This window comes from Schistocerca gregaria, chromosome 1 (assembly GCF_023897955.1).
Source record: "Schistocerca gregaria isolate iqSchGreg1 chromosome 1, iqSchGreg1.2, whole genome shotgun sequence".
In the NCBI taxonomy this organism is placed as follows: Eukaryota; Metazoa; Arthropoda; class Insecta; order Orthoptera; family Acrididae; genus Schistocerca; species Schistocerca gregaria.
In genome coordinates, this window is record NC_064920.1 from 636,044,068 (window position 1) to 636,061,708 (window position 17,641).

Consider the following 17,641-nt stretch of genomic DNA (forward strand, 5'->3'; position numbering starts at 1 on the left):
AAAATTACAAATATGGTGAAGTACAAGGCTGACATGTGCAGCACAGTACTTTAGTATTCTGCTAGATAGTTCATCATATCCAGGAGACTGCTTAGTCTTCAGTGATTTAATTATCAGCTCAGTCTCCCCCTTGTCCATATTACAGAGGAGTATTTCAAATATCAGTCTCCGAAAGCCATTTTCCAAGAAGCTTTATGACTCCCTGTAGAAACTATATTTTTATTTAATACATCAGGTATGTTCAAACATTGTTAAATACTGAACTGAACATATATCTGACTTATCAGTAACAGAAACATTTTCACTACATACTGATTTTATATCCTCACCTCTGTGCTGCTGCCCCGACATTTCTTTCACAACTGACCATAGAATTTTAATTATGTCTTGTGAATTAGCTACTGTATTTACATACCACATAATCTTTGCCTTCCTAATAACGTTTTAAGCACCTTACAGTTCTATTTGTAATTGCTAGTTGAAACTCAATTGTGAGAACTTCTTACATTTTGATATAATTCCCGCTTCATTCTCCATGACATCATTATCCCACTAGTCAGTGGCCCAGCTGCCTTTTCTTGCTAGTACTCTGTTTCTGTCATCCACAATCACCACATGAAAGTCCAAAAAACTGCAATAACTTCAAAACCAGAACCAAATTTAGGATCAAGCATAATGAAACACTGTATTTTACGATCCTGCTCCTACATTTAGTTTATCCCTTTGTTACTACTACTTTTACTTGCACCTTTGCCTTCCATTGGCACAGGGTCAATATGATTATTAATGGATTTGGCATGGTTAATTTAAGAGGTGGCCTGATGCCCTTCCTGTTGCCACCTTGCTAACACCCCCCCCCCCCCCCCCCCCCCCAAGGACAGGACATGTGTACCTAAACTGTCTGTGTCTGGTGTTATGTGAAAGCCAGCCAAAATTTTAAAAATGTTAGCAAATCATGTCACTGAGGCAGGACTTTGGTACTAGCCTGGTATTTGCCTAGAGTAGTGTGGGAAACACCTAAAAACCACATCTAGGATGGCTGACATACCAACTGTCTTCATTATCTACGAGGCAGTTTCTATGCAAGACTGGTGCACCTCCCCATCTCAGAACGGCACTTTAACATACACGGCTATCCAGGTGGGTAGCTTATTCCTTTGGTACTGTCTTAACATCATCAAGACACCAGCCATGCCAGACGAATTCAGTCAATAATTTAATAACTTAGAACAGAAAGTACAGTCTTGTGGTCTACATTACCAAAACCCTTGATTAAGTTGCATACACTGGCAACTGAATAATTTCATTAGTTTTCTAGAAGTTTTTTTTTACATTGTCCAACTTTTTCTGTAAAGCACCCTTTACAGAAGGCAAAGACCAATAACACAGTTTTATCAGTGAAACACTGCTTTCCCCAAAATTGTTAGAAAAGATAAAGTGACTAGGTATGTGACTGAATATTGTTTGCCTGTTTCAGTTTTTATATAAATGAGAGGTACATTAGTCAGAAAAAATGCTGTAAGTCATTGATTTTATAAAAAATTGGCTCAATTAGGATCCTATGATGGCATCAAAATCCTCTACAAGGCACAATGGTGGAATATGAAAATTACTTCTCTGTAGTTACCTAGTGATTTTTTGTAATGACGATGTGCTAATGCCTAGACAATATCTACTATAGTGAATCTAATACATAGTCACTTAGGTGTTTTGTAACAAATGCAATGTTTGCTTTGAGTGCAAAGAACAAATCGCAAACTAATGATCTATGATTTAATTCTGTCATTTCTGTTGCCATGATACTTAAGAAACCAATTTTGATTGTGCTACTGATTTTGCATTTTGTTTAATAATGCTCAAAATTATTATTATTATTACTACTACTACTACTACTACTACTACTACTACTACTACTACTACTACTACTACTATTAGAATAATGAGTTACATGTGTTTCACCTCTTTAATAACAATCTGGAAGACTTTACATTTGCAGTGATTATATCATTTTTCCTTTTATCTGCAATATTTTCTCTGGATGATGCAGTTTCTCTTTCTAGAACAGGATTGTTATTACAGTATGTTTCAGAAGGAGGTAATTTCTTCATGTACACCATCTGCTTCATGATCTCGTCACCATGTCTCTCTAACCATTGTGACTAATTTATTACTTATATTTCTACAAGACCTATATTCCCAAATCTAGCTACTTTAATGTTTTATAGTTAAAATTTCATTTTAATTATGAGGTAATTAATTTATTACAGCTTTTACAGCAAAATGTTAAAGCTAGGCAGGCCTAAAACAGTCATGAATGGCCCTCTTTGGGAACCAAGGTAGCAAGTGCTTAGTGAAATAATCCTGTGAATATAGTCAAATCTGTGAACATAAACAAGGGAAGAATCAAGCATACAAGTGTAATTTTTGCCATTGCAAAAGAGTTTGTTATAATATCAAGCTAGTGAAATTTGTATAAAGTGTGGATGCAGCGTAAATATAAATCAGTGCATGTACTAACAAAAACCTTTCAAATAAGTTTGTAATACAATTCTGAACTATATGTTTAAAGTGCACAGACAAGATGGAAATGAGGACAACAGTACCAGTACGCCAAGTATGCTTACGCTAAGTTTTTTTTAAAGCATGGAACAGAAAAGTAAACAACTATCGTCATGATGCACATTATGTAAATTGGTCACAGCAAGGCGAACTAAACAAATAGACACTAAAATGGTTCAAGGAAATGCTCAGGATGTAATTTCCCGACAACAAATGAAAGACGAAATTAGCATGTAGATGCTCAAATTGCACATCTTACTGATAGTCTGAAGGCTCTAAAAGAACAATTAAACTGTATGAGTGTGAAAAACTGTATCAATTCATTCAGATGTCCAAAAATGTAGGCCAAATTTGCAAAAAGGAAAAACAAAACAGCTACACTGCTGAATGTTCCAATAATTGCGTTACATCAAACGTCCCAGTAAAAGTAAATATCGCACAAACAAATGGAATTAGCAGCGAAAGGAACCAGGAATCAATGCAATACAGCTGTGCCAGAAACCAAAGTTCTTATGTTGACTGACGAAAATGGCGGAAACTGTGCAAGCTTGTTAAATGAATTATCACAAGAAATGCTCTCTGTAACATCCTTTTTTAAACAAGGAGCATTATTTAACAAAGCTACTAGAGGCATTAATAGCAAAATCAAACACCTAGGGTAAGAAGACACATTAATACTCTGTGCTGGATCAAATGACTGGGTGGTACTGTGTACAATTCCATACCAGCAAGACAAGGTACAAACAAATTATGTCATATCAGCTGAAAAAGTGCAGTGTAAAAGCAGGTGAACAATACAATCATGCCACAGCACTTAATATAAACAAATTCCTAAGAAGACAAGTTTTCACAAGGCAAGAATTGCACAGAAACAAAAGAGGAAGAAAGAAACTATGCATAGAATTAAAATATTGAATAACAACCAAAAAGCAGACCATAATCATGGGAAAAACATAGCAGTAACCATTATGCCAGAAGCAAAAAAAAAATCTTCTATAGGATCAAAAATCCAGGAAATGGAAGAACTGGAGCATCACATTTCAACAATGAGATAGACCATACAAAAACAGAAACAGATGCAGCATTAACAGCAGTATTGGAACAAACACACTGTAAAGAAAAGGAAGATCACAATGTGTCAACAGAAACAACTGATAGCGCATTAAACATAATAAAGAAATCACCACACACAGCACCACAACAAGATTGTGAAATGCATCAAAACATACAACCAACACCTTCTAAAGTTGAAGAAACAGAAAGGAAACCAATGTGGACTTTGTGGAGAGTACCAGGAGTTCCCCACTATTTAGCGAAAGATTTTTTAATTCCACAGCCAGCGAAAGAGAAGATGGGCAAGATAAATAATAAAGACTACAGCATAGTCACATATCATGCTCCAACTACAACAGATATTCAGCAACCTAGGATTCAAAGAGAAGAAAAGTTGTACCAAAATATTCAGTACTTAGGCAACAAAAAACTAAGTGGAAGCAATCCTGAATGAAACACAACCGGATATATTATGCATCAGTGAGCATGGGCCAAATGAAGCAGAACTTAGCAGCCTAATAATAGACTATAGTTTGATTGGTTATTTCTGTAGAGCAAAACAAAGGTGGAGTTGTTGCTATATACAAGAAGAAAATTGGAAGTCTACAAGATACTGAATACTGTAAATATGTAACCCTTCCAGTTTGTATTGAAAAAGATTTCGAAATTACTGGAATAAAGAGTGAAGTGTTAAGAATTATCTGTGTATACAGGACCCAAATGGTAATATTACAATAATTCAGAAAAAAACTATAAAAATTACTACTCAAGATTAAAATGAATAATGTTTTAATATGTGGAGACTGTAACGTAAATATGGGTACAGAATCAAAACCAAGAACAAAAACTGAAGGAGATGTCATTACAGTGCAACATGAAAACAATAATAGATGTACCTTCAATAGTGACTGACCATAGCCAGACAACCATTGACAACATAATAACAAAAATTGAAAACAGTAAACGTGAAGCAAAAGTTCTACAGACAGCAATCTCTGATCATTATGGGTTAATAATTCATATCCATATAAATAGGAGCTCACAAACAGAAGAAATGCAAGATAAGAAAGAAGTTAGGATTATCAATATACAAAACATGAACATTTTCAAAACAACATCGAGAAAGAAGTATGGACCGAAACAATGCAAGCACAAGGTAGAAATGAGAAGTACGATGCATTTCTTAACACACTAATGCATTACTTTCATGTAGTCTTCCTCAAAGCAGTCTATCAGAAAAAGCTGGGCCACAGTAAGAAATAGATTAGGAAAGACATAATTGAGCTCAGGACTAGAGTGAAGGAACTCTGACAAGCAGGGAATATGGAGTCATATAAATAATATCAGAAGTAAAGACAATTAATAAGAGAAGCTAAAGTCATTTCAATAAACAGAGCCATAGCAAATTCAACTCAAAAAGAAAAATATGGGATACAATTTACAAAGATATAGCAAAAAAAGTGTAAAGAACAGCAATTTTATTAAGTCAATGAGAGTTGATGGCAACATAGTTACAGATGGAACAAGAATTTGTAACATGCTAAATAACTTTATAGACGCTGTGCAAAAGTTAAAAGGGAAACATATCATCTGTGGTCGAAACATGCTAAAACACTCTGCCAACCGCCAAACTCAATGTTATTGGAACCAGTGACAAAAACAGAACTCATAACAATAATCCAGAAATTTAAACACAAAAAGTCTGTAAGAGATGAAGTATCAAATTATTTAATAAAACATGTGAATGAAGAAATAAACCCCTTTTGGATACCGCAAACTTTTCATTTAGAGATGGAGTATTCCCAGAAAAATTATAAGCAAGCAAAATAGTACTAATATTTAAGAAAGGAGACAAATGATCCAAATAACTACAGACCGGTGTATTTAATCTCTGGTTTCTCAAAAATACTAGAGATGCTTATGCATAGTAGGCTGACCACATTCCTAGAGAAACACAATATTCTGATTACAGCATAACATGGCTTTCAACAAGGGAAATCTAAAGCTATGGTATTTGTGTACATGCAGCCAACTGGATAAATCATACATCAGCAACAGAAAGCTGTGTGTGGAAACAGAAACTGGATGCAGATCTGAAATCAGAAATAGTAAGTATGGAAAGTCTCAAGGATCTGTACTTCTGTTGAACCTATTTGTAAACAATATCGATGTCAGTGAGAAACATAAAAAAATACTATATGCAGATGACATGGCACTAATGAATGTAGAAAAAAATCTGGAAACACTGGAAAGAAGTGCATTTATGACAATAAATAAAACAGTACAGTGGCTTATGCAAAATGACAATTTCAAATCTAAGAAAGACAATGTTTATAGTGTTCACAAATAGACAAATGGAAGAACACACATATATTCATAGACGACTTCCAAAGAATTTACAGAACAATGTGAGCTAAAAGACATTCCAAAAACTTTGAGTATTATTTAATGGAAAATAATTCTATAGTGTAGAAGAGTATATGTATCAATGAATGAAAAATGCTACTATTACTGTTATAGAACTTCTGTAAGTAAGTGAACATATTATGATATGTAAATAACTTGAGAACATGAACACACAGAGAAAAATGTAAATGTGAATATAATTTAGTATGTAAAGTAATTTTTAGGACCTAAAAAATAGACAAAAAATGTATTTAACATTATTATATGTATTGCCACTTTAGTTTATTAAATTGTAATAAACAGGTTAAATATGGCAAGAAAATAGGTTTAAGTCGACTTGTCCTATATTACAAGTAGACACTTTGTACAAAACGTAATCAAATGGGATCTAATAAAAATCAATCAATGTGAACTGTAAGTAGTTTCACTTGTTTGTTACATCCACCACTGATTTACATGACTCTCTCTTTCACATATATTCTGACTGCAAATATTAACAAAGCATTTTGGTTAGCACATGATCTGATAAACCACTTACTCCTCCTTTGTTTTGATGTCAAGAAAAGTTTCCCAGTATACCCCGAAGTCCCCTGCAAAATTATATGGAATTTCACTGAACAAGACCATTATGATTTTCAGTACCTTAACTGATTTATTTATTAGGCCTGTTTGTCTGTTGAGAAATCAATAATTAAGTGTCCACACACTGAAACCCCTGCCACTAATAACCATCACCTCCCATGCCTTCTCACTAAAGCCACATGTCCCTTCAAAATTTTGTTAATACAATTTCTTATTGTTTAACAGATTTTGTTATTTTCTGCCTATGGCCCAGATGCTGTGAGAATTCAGTATACATTATGTGTAATACAGTACAGTGGCATCTTTTGAAAAGCTGTTCAGGCATTATAAACCTGGTTTCAATAAGTGTTTCCGTATTTTGTATAAGTGGCTGTTCCTTTTTTCATTTATTGCTGATACAGTAGTAAGAATGATTCTATAAGTTTATCCACTGTCCGAGTTTTACTATTATTTCCAGTAACTATTCAAAAAGTAACTAGCAGTATTATTCTCTATCACAAACTTAAAACATATGAGGTGCTAGATGTTAAACAACTGTCGGAATGATCAAATCACATCAATATACTATTAGCTACACAAGACAGAATATTTGAGTACGCTGGTGATCACTGGAGATTATTTTCATTAGGATTAAAGATTTTACTTCTCTACTAACAAAGTAACACCATTACATTATGTTTTTGCATTAAAGCAGTACTCGATGGGTTACTCACGGTAATATACTTCGGAAGTTGGTGTCTGGTGCAGAATCCTGTATGGTGGTGGCTTAGTGTCGAAGACACTATCCAGTGTACCAACAAGTATTGACGACAGTCCTTTAGATTTTCCATGCCCTTTTCTCCTTTGAAGAAGGAAATATAGATTTGCCTGTTCGGTTACCCTACGAAAACAACGCACTTTCAAATGGTTGTAATTAACAGTAACAGTTAAAACATCAATAACTAATGTCGCATTTTCACTGTCAGCTAACTATACAGGTTAATTTAGCGCTACTGTCACTACGTATTTGTGATTTGGGGGAACACACAGTCGTGATGAACTAAAGGTTTTGTTGAAGATTTCATCATGTGTTAGTTTGTGCTATTGACTTAGAGAAAAGCTTGCTAACTGTTATCAGCTATGACAATCAGCTGTTAACTTTCCTAATGTAAACAAAACTTACCATAACGCATTTGCAAGAAGAACTTCTTGTGGTTTTACCCACATTATTCCGAGGCTGACTTAGCGAAATGGAACCAGAACCTCCTTATCAACCTATAATAATAAGGCATTTACAATCCCAAAATGTTTTCCTCACATTGGTAATGTCTACTTCGCTCGCCACTTTCATCGCACGCACAACACTTCTGACGTCTAAGTTGGTAAGATAAATCGATAAGTCAAGCAATACAAAAGATCGATACATCGACAAGTTTCAAATGAATCCCAACAGAATGCGCCCTTGCTGTCCTTCCGCAAGATTAAACATTCGTGATCTTCCGTGAAGCAAACGAGAAACTTAATTCCGTATAAGGAAATTCTCGTTACAACTAAAAATGGCTGAAATGAGCGATAGTTTAGTGATCAGTGCAACAACCAATCAACATCACAGAAGCAATTCCATTCCTACACCAACATCTGAAACAAACCATGACAGTGGTAAGTGTGATAGAACAGATATTTCATCGCCAGTCAGCTTCTTAAATTACGGAGGCGTGCTCTTTGATGCGTACATTTTTGTGTGTTGACAAACATAAATAATACTACCGTACGGTGTCTCTGACTTATCGAAGCCTCGACTTAACATGCTACATATCGGGTGCCTTACGTATGATTGTTAGTTCATAAATTTTACTCCAGAGTTGTGCCTAATTCGTCTACGCGCGAAGATGTTGAAGTCTACTGTTTGACAAGCAGCTTCATTGGTACATAACAGATGGCACACCCACCACCTGTGACTTTATTTTGTTGAATGATGTCATGAGTTTCATTGTGTACTATTAGTAAGGATTACTGTTTTTGCTCTTGTATTTTACGCGGAAGCAAATATCTACTGCTGAGTAAGGGAAAAAAAACATTAAACATGTATTTAGTGTCATTCATTGGCAGAAAACATAAACGTTATTATAATACAAGCAAGAGGATATAATTTGCCATAAATGAAAGTAATAGTAGACGGTTCGTTACGCCGTATGCTTTTATTTTGTGGAAGAGAGGGAGTAAATTATAATAGAGGAAGTAATGTACTGCAACTGCCAATTAAAAATTTGTTGGAGAGGTCGTGGAGAACAGTGTGATAAGGCAAATCAAATGCTCGATGACCATCATTAAGCCTTTGAGTCCGTATATATATAAAATGTAAAGCACATGCTTAATTTTCAAGAAACGAAACGACTCGTCTTCCTCAATAACTCCGGCCAGGGATGCGGATGAAGCACAGGCGCTGGCGAAATCGAAGCTGATCTTGTTGTTCTTAGTTTTAAGCTCAAGACGACGACCGAAAAAAACACTTATCAGATAGATAACAGATGGTTCTTGTCACAGCTTTTACCATCTGTCAAATGTTTGCGAAGTACACATTTCACCTGTAAGCAGATATTCTTTTGTTCCTCAGTGGTGCAGCAGGAACGATCTGCTGAAGGACAAGAAAGCATTTCGTTCGAGTTGATTTATTATAGCCGTTTCCGTAAGAAACCTAGAAGTCTGCGCTGTTTCGTTGTGAAATGTCGGTACGACGCAGGTAGCTCATCAGATTCAATTTCCAGTATTATTGTGATGGTAGTGCAACTGGAGCTTGCAGGGCTGACCGTGGAACCAAATATGAGGCGTGTTATTTTAAGTAAGTACCGTTTTGAAATTTAAAAAAAGCCGTGCTAAAGTATCTCAATAATTTTAGTTTTACATGAAAGCCTGTACCTTAGTCTAATTTTCTATATAATTTCCGTCAATATTGAGGCACTTGTCATAAAGTACCAGTTTTTGAATACCCTCCTCATAGAAGTCTGCCGCCTGACTTCTTAACCACGGCATCACCACTGTTTTGACTTCGAACACCCAGGTGTTTCTTCAAGTGCAGGAACAGATGGTAATCACTGGACGTAAGATCGGGGCTGTACGGAGGATGATCAAGAGTTTCCCATCGCAAAGATGTGATGAGATCTTTGGTCTGATTGACCACATGCGGACGGACATTGTCTTGCAGCAAAACGATGCCCTTGCTCAACTTCTATGGACTGTTGCTTTGATTCTGGTGTGACGTAGGCCACCCATGTTTCATCGCCTGTAACAATTTGGCTTAAGAAATCATCACCGACGTTGTGGTACCGCACAAGGAAAGTCAATGCACTGTCTAAACGTTTGGTTTTGCGCACATCCGTCAACATTTTCGATACCCAACGTGCGCACAATTTTCGGCAATTCAAGTGCTCGATCACAATGCCATACAAAACACTACGAGAAACATTAGGAAAGTCATCCCGCTAGGAGGTAATCGTAAAGCGTCTGTTTTCTCTCACCTTACTGTTCGCTTCCTGCACCAAATTTTCATTAACGACCCAAGGACGCCCACTCCGTTGTTCATCATGGACATTTGTGCAGCCATCTTTCTTACCATTCCATCACTCATAATGTTTTTTCCGTAAACTGCACAGATCTCACGATGAATATCGATCACTTTTAGGGCTTCAGCACTAAGAAATCTTATAACAGCCCGTAATTCACAGTCGGCGGGACTCACGATTGTATAAGGCATCTAAAACACTCAGTACACAACGTAAGCAAGGAAGAATCAGACTGTAATGACGTCAGTGCGTAGATTAAGGTACTGAGATATCTTAGCACGTCTTTTTTAATTTCAAATCGGTATTTACTAAAAAAAAACACGCCTCGTACTACAAAGGAGAGAATTTTCATTTGTGGTCCATGGAGTTTTTGATGACACATGTCCGTGAAGCACATACAGTTCACCATCTCATCATTCTGAAAGTGTAAGAGACTTGTAGCGGTGAGCTAGTGCTGAAAAGTTTTGATTTACCTGTACTTATGACGTCAGGATAATGAGTTAATAGACAGGGCCATCGAACTTTATAGTTTTACCAGAAACCCTAAGCATAACATCCAAAGGGAAAGTGTAGTTTGAAGGGCTCAACCAAATAAAGATGATACGCATAATGCACAAACGACACCACATACCCTTATCAGATAAACATCTTCACTAAACTCTTGACAGAACTGTGATGTAGGTCTCACAAATACTTATACTGTACACAACAGTGTGTCTCAAATCCTCAGGCCCGAAATTATACAGACGGTAGAGGAGCGTGGACGAAGGCCTCGAAATAAGGTTCTGATGGTCGCAAACTAATAATTATGTTCGCAGTGACAACGGCTTGTCTGTGTACATGCAATACAGCTGGAGCATTACTCTTTCCGACTCCCATCTCTTCAAATTCTGCTAGTCGAACCGCTATTTCGCCACTATTACTATCTAATCGATTATTTTTCATTTATGATATCAGGTTGCATGGAATTAATAAAATACAATACTCGATGTAGACAGTATTATTCGCAAACGTTCATAATGTTTGCGGACTTGGCAACTTTGTTGTGAAGGACTATTTGTTAAGATCTTTGAACGGCCCTTAAGTTGGACGACCCAGTTTCTCGTAAGTTTCTATTCAAAGCGGCAAATTTCTTCAAGATAACGGTGACATATATTGCGAAACGTTGCTCTGTTAGTGCAGAGAGGGTGATCATTAATAAAACCACAAACAGCAGGGACGGTTACCTGACTGAAAATGCATTAAAAAAGGTCCTGCGAACATGTGTCCGGAAATGCATCGTTGCCATGGTAGATGGCACTGACGAATGAAAGTCCCTCTGATCACGTGCAGTGTTTTCCTAGTGTGTTGCAGGCTGTGAGATTAACGCGTACAGTAAGCAACAGAAGGGTCCGGTTTTCCTGTCGGGAACAACCCAAGCTTGTGTACAGCCAAGCAGATGGAAACGTTGGAGAGGCAGCACGGCTATGCCCTGGCAGATACCAACCCCATCACACAATGTTCGTCTGTCTGAAAGGACCTATGATCACACAAACGCCTAAAAAGGGCTTGAAATGTTGTATGAGGTGGTTGGTGTCTGTGAGGGTACTTGTTTTGGTATAGCCGTGATGCCTCTCCAGCATTTCCATCTGTTTGGCCTTATACAGACACCATCTCGACTTGGTACCGACATGGGTCACGAATACCGGACCATTCTCCTGTTTACAGTACTCTGGGTCAATCACACAGCCTGCAACACACAAGGAACACGCTGCACATCATTAGAGGAACTTCCATTCGTCAGTGCCATCTTCATAGGATCTCTTTTTCTCCATTTCCAGTCAGGGATCCGTCCTTGCAGTTTGTCGGTTTGATTACTGTTCACCCTATATATTCGATCACTCAGCTTTCCGAGCAGTAGATTCTGCTGCGCCATATGTTAAATACATGTCTACAAGTTCCTATAAGGAGTAATGCTCCATTGTCGACAACTACACAGAACAGTAAACAATGGTAAAATTCCGCCATCGACACATCGGAGACGATTGTATGATGTTTTCAAGGTAAAGCCACCAAAGTCGATGCTGCAGACCGACCTGCTGTGCACGTGGAGAGTACTCCTCTACTTGCCCAGCGCGAAATGACGACGCCGATTAACAATTGCTGTCCACCACTTGCATTATACCTCATGCTCCACCGTTCTTGGAGGAATAGCGCGACATGCTTGTCCTCCGTCCACACCTGGAATCGAAGTTCAGTTAGCCAGTAGATGTTGCAGGAAGTTGTTTGTTATGGAACAAGCAGCTTAAAAACACGTGCCTCGCACACATCTCTTGTTCAAGATCTCGATTACGGCGTTAAATATTCGTTTTTCGCCACTGACTCTTTATCTCAAAATGTTCGGTTCAGGATCCTCTATCAGTCACTTCTTCGCTCGTGGCTGTTTATTAATGTGGTAAATGTCGAGCTGCGCTGTGGTTCAAGCTCCATTTCAAACTATAGATCCCCATAGAACTAGTTGGATCAGTCTGTTCAGAGGTGTTCAGAGGCCACAGGAAGACAAGGACATACCACCTCCAATAGTATCATCCCTAATAAAGCTCTATGGTGTTAAAACCAACCTTCGGGTTGATGACAGCTGTACCTAATACGCTCTGTGTAAGTCTGTACGTGAAGTTTTGGAAGTACTTTAATGTGGTTTCTAAAGCAACACTATTTTGAAAACGTTTGTGCCCTTTCTAAACTGTGGAGGGGAGAGAAACGACAATGATCTGCAACAGAGAAGTGAAGGGACAAGACGCATATGAGAGCATCGGTGTAGATACCCAAGGAGGGTTGAATGGGAGTGATATGACCATCAGATATCATCACATATACGCGCTTCGTCCACTGAAAGAGTGTAATGCGCAATCCTCTTAGCAAAAAGAAGATAGTGTTTCCTTACCGCGTAGTTTACTGTAATGTCTCGAACGTTTATCGTTTCTTTGAGTGCGTATGAAAATACTCTTCCAGGGTAATGACCCAAGCGGTTTACTGGACCTTTCTTATATTAAGTGAAAGGCTTTTAATAATGAAAGATATATTTTTTTACGCTAGCATTCATGAATATACCTTTCCCAGTGCGTCTGAGTTGTCTTCATTCTAAGCGTCTCAGAAACTTTTTTTTTTTTTAAGCAGTGCAGTGTCCCATATTTACGTAAACATCCATTTACGTTTCCTCAAAGCACTACGTCATCTCAAATTAATCGGCGTGTCCTCATTCTACAAGCCATCTTGGGAAAACTGCTCAGAAATGTTTCGCCGGATGACACTGCTACTTACGGGGCTCAAAAGATTAATTCAGCAGGTGTTTTTTAAGAACAAGAAGAAATGGGGCCAAATTTTGCTTTTAAGTGAATCAGGAATTCTAGATTCCTCAAGTATATCCTACTTGCGTTTTTGGGTCCCGTATGCAGGCGCGGATTAGACGTGACGCAAGCACATTCTAACGCCCGCCTTTAGGGAGTGTTTGGAAGCCTTTCACCAGCAGCCTTCCGTGTGTGACTTTGCGCAAGTGTGATTGTGAAGACGTTTCCATTTGGAGCGACGTAAATGAGCACAGACATGAGAAACACACCTTCCTCTCTTTAGATCTGTTGAACCTGTGTGAAAGATCCAGATTCAAGACATGTAATTCGTCTACGGATAAAATTAGTAAACGCATTTTTCTTCACCAGTAGCGATGTGTAAGAGCTCAACTCTGATTAGCTGGAAGGGAACCTACGAAACATTTGTTGACAAAAGTCACAGTTTCCTGTTTTTGGTTTACGCAGTGTGCCATTCAGTTATTGCAGACCTTGCCGACACAGTATTGTTTGCAACATCTTAGAAACATCCGCCGATCCAAGCCAAAGATATTGTCCCACACTCGCCAGTCACTCCCTGAACACGAAACGCCATCTGCTGGGCTTCATTTCCCACTTTCATCTGCTGCGCAATTATTTTAGTGTACGAATGCATAGAGTCAATCTAATAAATATGACCTCCGAAGGAGGATAGAATCTTAATGCCTGATTATGCAAACTCTGAAAACACTTATTCGCACTTAAACCAGTTAGAAATGGTAACAAAAATCATCGTACTGAAATGCTGTTCGTTTCTACATCTGACAGCAACCGAATATTGTAGCAAACGTGACAAGAGAATCCCTTCCTCCGCCTCTGAGAGTCACTCTGAACCAGTGGCATGCAAGTAATGTTGGAAGTGGGACAATAAAGTACATTGGTGTGCAAAACCTAAGGACGAAAGTAAGTAACCGAAAGAATTACGCAAGGAGGCGAAGAGAAATGAGACTTTCAGAGGCAATAATTACACTGAAGTTACAACGATTATGATGATCCCCTGAACATTACAAAAGGTGGGACATGGTTCTTAATAGAGTGTGCGATCTCCACAGACAGAAATTCAAGCTCTGCAGCGTGTTCCCAAGCTGGCAGCAATGTTGGTAAGGAATTCTCTTGTGGTAGTGCGTTCCATTCCTCCACCAGCGTGGTTGATAACTGCTGGTTTGTCTTTGGTGCTGTGGAAGCGCTGCAGTATGTCTCCCCATCGCATCCCATACATGCTCGATGGGATTTAAGCCGAGGGAACGCGCAAGCCACTTCATTCGCAGAAAATCCTCGAAGCAGTCGCGCACTGCTATCCATAAAAATGAAGTCAGAGCCGAATGCATCCCTCAAAAGACGCACATGGGAAAGGAGTACAGTGTCACAATAATGTTAGGCAGTGAGTGTACCGCATTTTCAAAGATTTGGGAGTCAGTATGCCCATGTAACGTTATGCTACCCCACACCATAACACCTGGATCACCAAAATGAACACGTTCAACAATGTTGATGGGTGCATTACGTGTTCCCATTTGCAGCCATATGAGAATACGTTCCGTATCACTACTCTAGGATTGAATCCGCTCTCATCCCGGAAGAGCACGCGACCACTCTTCTCGTTGATCCAGTGCCTGTGCTCTTGCCACCATCCCAAACAGTGCCGCCGACGTGCGCATGTCAACGGAACGCAACGTACTGGCCGTCGAACTGAGAGATCACCACCAAGCAGTCGCCGTGCCACTGTGGGGCGTGATATTGCTTGCAATGCAGTCCTTTTTAATGTGGTTTCAATTGCACCCGCTGTTTGACGAGGGTCCTTTCTTGCCTGTTGCACAATGTAGCAGTCATGTGCTGCTATGGTTGACAGTGATCGACCAACTCCTCTCCTTAGGGCAGCGGTTGGGAACGTTTCCCTTGCACGTGAATTCTGTGAGCAATACCAAACTCCTGCGCTACATTAGTAACACTTGTCTTCCCTCCGGTTTCCCGGTGATTCTTCCCCCATGTGATTTCATCCAAACGTTGTCTCCGGGCCATGTAATGAAGAACACCACCACAGTGCACTGTAACTGCTCGCTGATTGACGCACACTGTCTTTCCCAGTTCCTTCCACTGCCTCGTGTTGCGAGGCCAGCCCATTTGGCGTTTTATTCACGCTGACCTCACCCCATGTCTTTCCACCTGGTAGTTATTACGTTATACACATCAAAAACAGGTTTGCATCACATCGGTTCCGAGAGTTCCGGAACCTGTACAGAAAATTGGAATAGAGATCAACATAAACAACATTTCCGCCCTTTTTATTGCTCATGAAAACCACACATTTCATATTGTACCACCATACAGCGAGACCTTCAGAGGTGGTGGTCCAGATTGCTGTACACACCTGTACCTATAATACCCAGTAGCACGTCCTCTTGCATTGATGGATGCCTATATTCGTCGTGGCATACTATCCACAAGTTCATCAAGCCACTGTTCGTCCAGATTGTCCCACTCCTCAACTGCGATTCGGCGTACATCCCTCAGAGTGGTTGCTGGGTCACGTCGTCCATAAACAGCTCCTTTCAATCTATCTCAAGCATGCTCGATAGGGTTCATGTCTGGAGAATATGCTGGCCACTCTAGTCGAGCGATGTCGTTATCCTGAAGGAAGTCACTCACAAGATGTGCACGATGGGGGCGCGAATTGTCGTCCATAAAGACGAATACCTCGCCAATATGCTGCCGATATGGTTGCACTATCAGTCGGAGGATGGCATTCACGTATCGTACAGCCGTTACGACGCCTTCCATGAACCCCCAGCGGCGTACGGCGACCCCACATAATATTACCCCAAAACAGCAGGGTCCCTTACTGCACTCGCTGGACAGTGTGTCTAAGGCGTTCAGCCTGATCGGGTTGCTTCAAAACACGTCTCTGACGATTGTCTGGCTGAAGCCATATGCGACACTCGTCGGCGAAGAGAACGTGTTGCCAGTCCTGAGGGATCCATTCGGCAAGTTGTTGGTCTCATGTGTACCGTGCTGCATGGTGTCGTGGTTGCGAAGATGGACCTCGCCATGGATGTTGGGAGTGAAGTTGGGCATCATGCAGCATATTGCGCACAGTTTGAGTCGTAACACGACGTCCTGTGGCTGCAAGAAAAGCATTATTCAACATGCAAGAAAAGCATTATTCAACATGCTGGCGTTTCTGTCAGGGTTCCTCCAAGCCATAATCTGCAGATAGCTGTCATCCACGCAGTAGTAGGTCTTGAGCGGCCTGAGCGAGGCATGCCAGCGACACTCTCTCTGTATCACCTCCATGTCTCAACGACAACGCTTTGGTTCACTCCGAGGTGTCTGGACACTTCCCTTATTGAGAGCCGTTCCTGCCACAAAGTAACAATGCAGACGTGATCGAACGGTGGTATTGACAGTCTGTGCACGGTTGAACTACCGACAATACGAGCCGTGTACCTCCTTCCTGGTGGAATGACGAACTGATCGGCTGTCGGACCTCCTCCGTCTAAGAGGCGCTGCTCATGCATGGTTGTTTGCAGCTTTGGGTGGGTTTAGTGACATCTCTGAACAGCCAAAGGGACTGTGTCTGTGGTACAATATCCACAGTCAATGTCCATTATCAGGAGTTCCGGGAACCGGATGCAAAACTTTTTGTGATGTGTGTAGTACGTTATCTTGCTATTCCTTCAGTTTTACGGGCATTATAGAATACAGCCATACTCAGATATTTCAGTGAAACCTAACCACAGTGAACAATCTAACCATTTCCATTTATGCGGAGTCTCGAGTGAGGTGGCGTAGTTGATAGCGCACTGAAATCGCATTTGGGAGGACGACGGTGCAATTTGAAGTTTCTCATGTAGAGTTCTGGGAATAGGCCGAACTGCTTCCCACATGGGCGTTGTCTTTTACATTCTAAGACAAAAAAGGAGTAAAAAAGCGACGCATCACGAAGGAAGTATCCGAACGGGACGGAAATCAGCAGATGTAATTCACGTGTACAGACAAACACTCCTGGCCCTTATGCAAGTAGTTATTCGTTTTCGCATTGACAGTGTTGTTGGATGCCCTCCCGAGAGATATCGTGCAAAATTCTGTCCAAATGGCACTTTAGGTCGTCAAAATGCCGAGCTGTTCGGAGGGCCCTGCCGT

The 17,641-nt window shown here is 39.8% G+C and overlaps 2 protein-coding genes across 3 annotated transcripts in view; one reads left to right on the forward strand and one right to left on the reverse strand.

Annotated features, from left to right (window-relative positions):
* The window catches only part of LOC126360331 (TBC1 domain family member 9-like), a 184,812-nt gene extending 176,873 nt beyond the window's left edge, over positions 1-7,939 (reverse strand). The window contains exons 1-2 of one of the 2 annotated variants that reach the window (XM_050007700.1): positions 7,763-7,939; positions 7,314-7,480 (exon numbers count right to left, since the gene is read on the reverse strand). In XM_050007700.1, the coding sequence (XP_049863657.1) occupies positions 7,314-7,480; positions 7,763-7,806 (211 nt within the window). In that variant the 5' untranslated portion in view covers positions 7,807-7,939. The remainder of the gene's footprint in view (positions 1-7,313; positions 7,481-7,762) is intronic. The other variant, XM_050007701.1, reaches the window with a different exon arrangement.
* Positions 7,940-8,135: 196 nt separating this feature from the next.
* The window catches only part of LOC126360357 (phosphatase and actin regulator 2), a 717,887-nt gene continuing 708,381 nt past the window's right edge, over positions 8,136-17,641 (forward strand). Inside the window, exon 1 of the mRNA XM_050007705.1 lies at positions 8,136-8,238. Within this exon, the coding sequence (XP_049863662.1) occupies positions 8,136-8,238 (103 nt within the window). The remainder of the gene's footprint in view (positions 8,239-17,641) is intronic.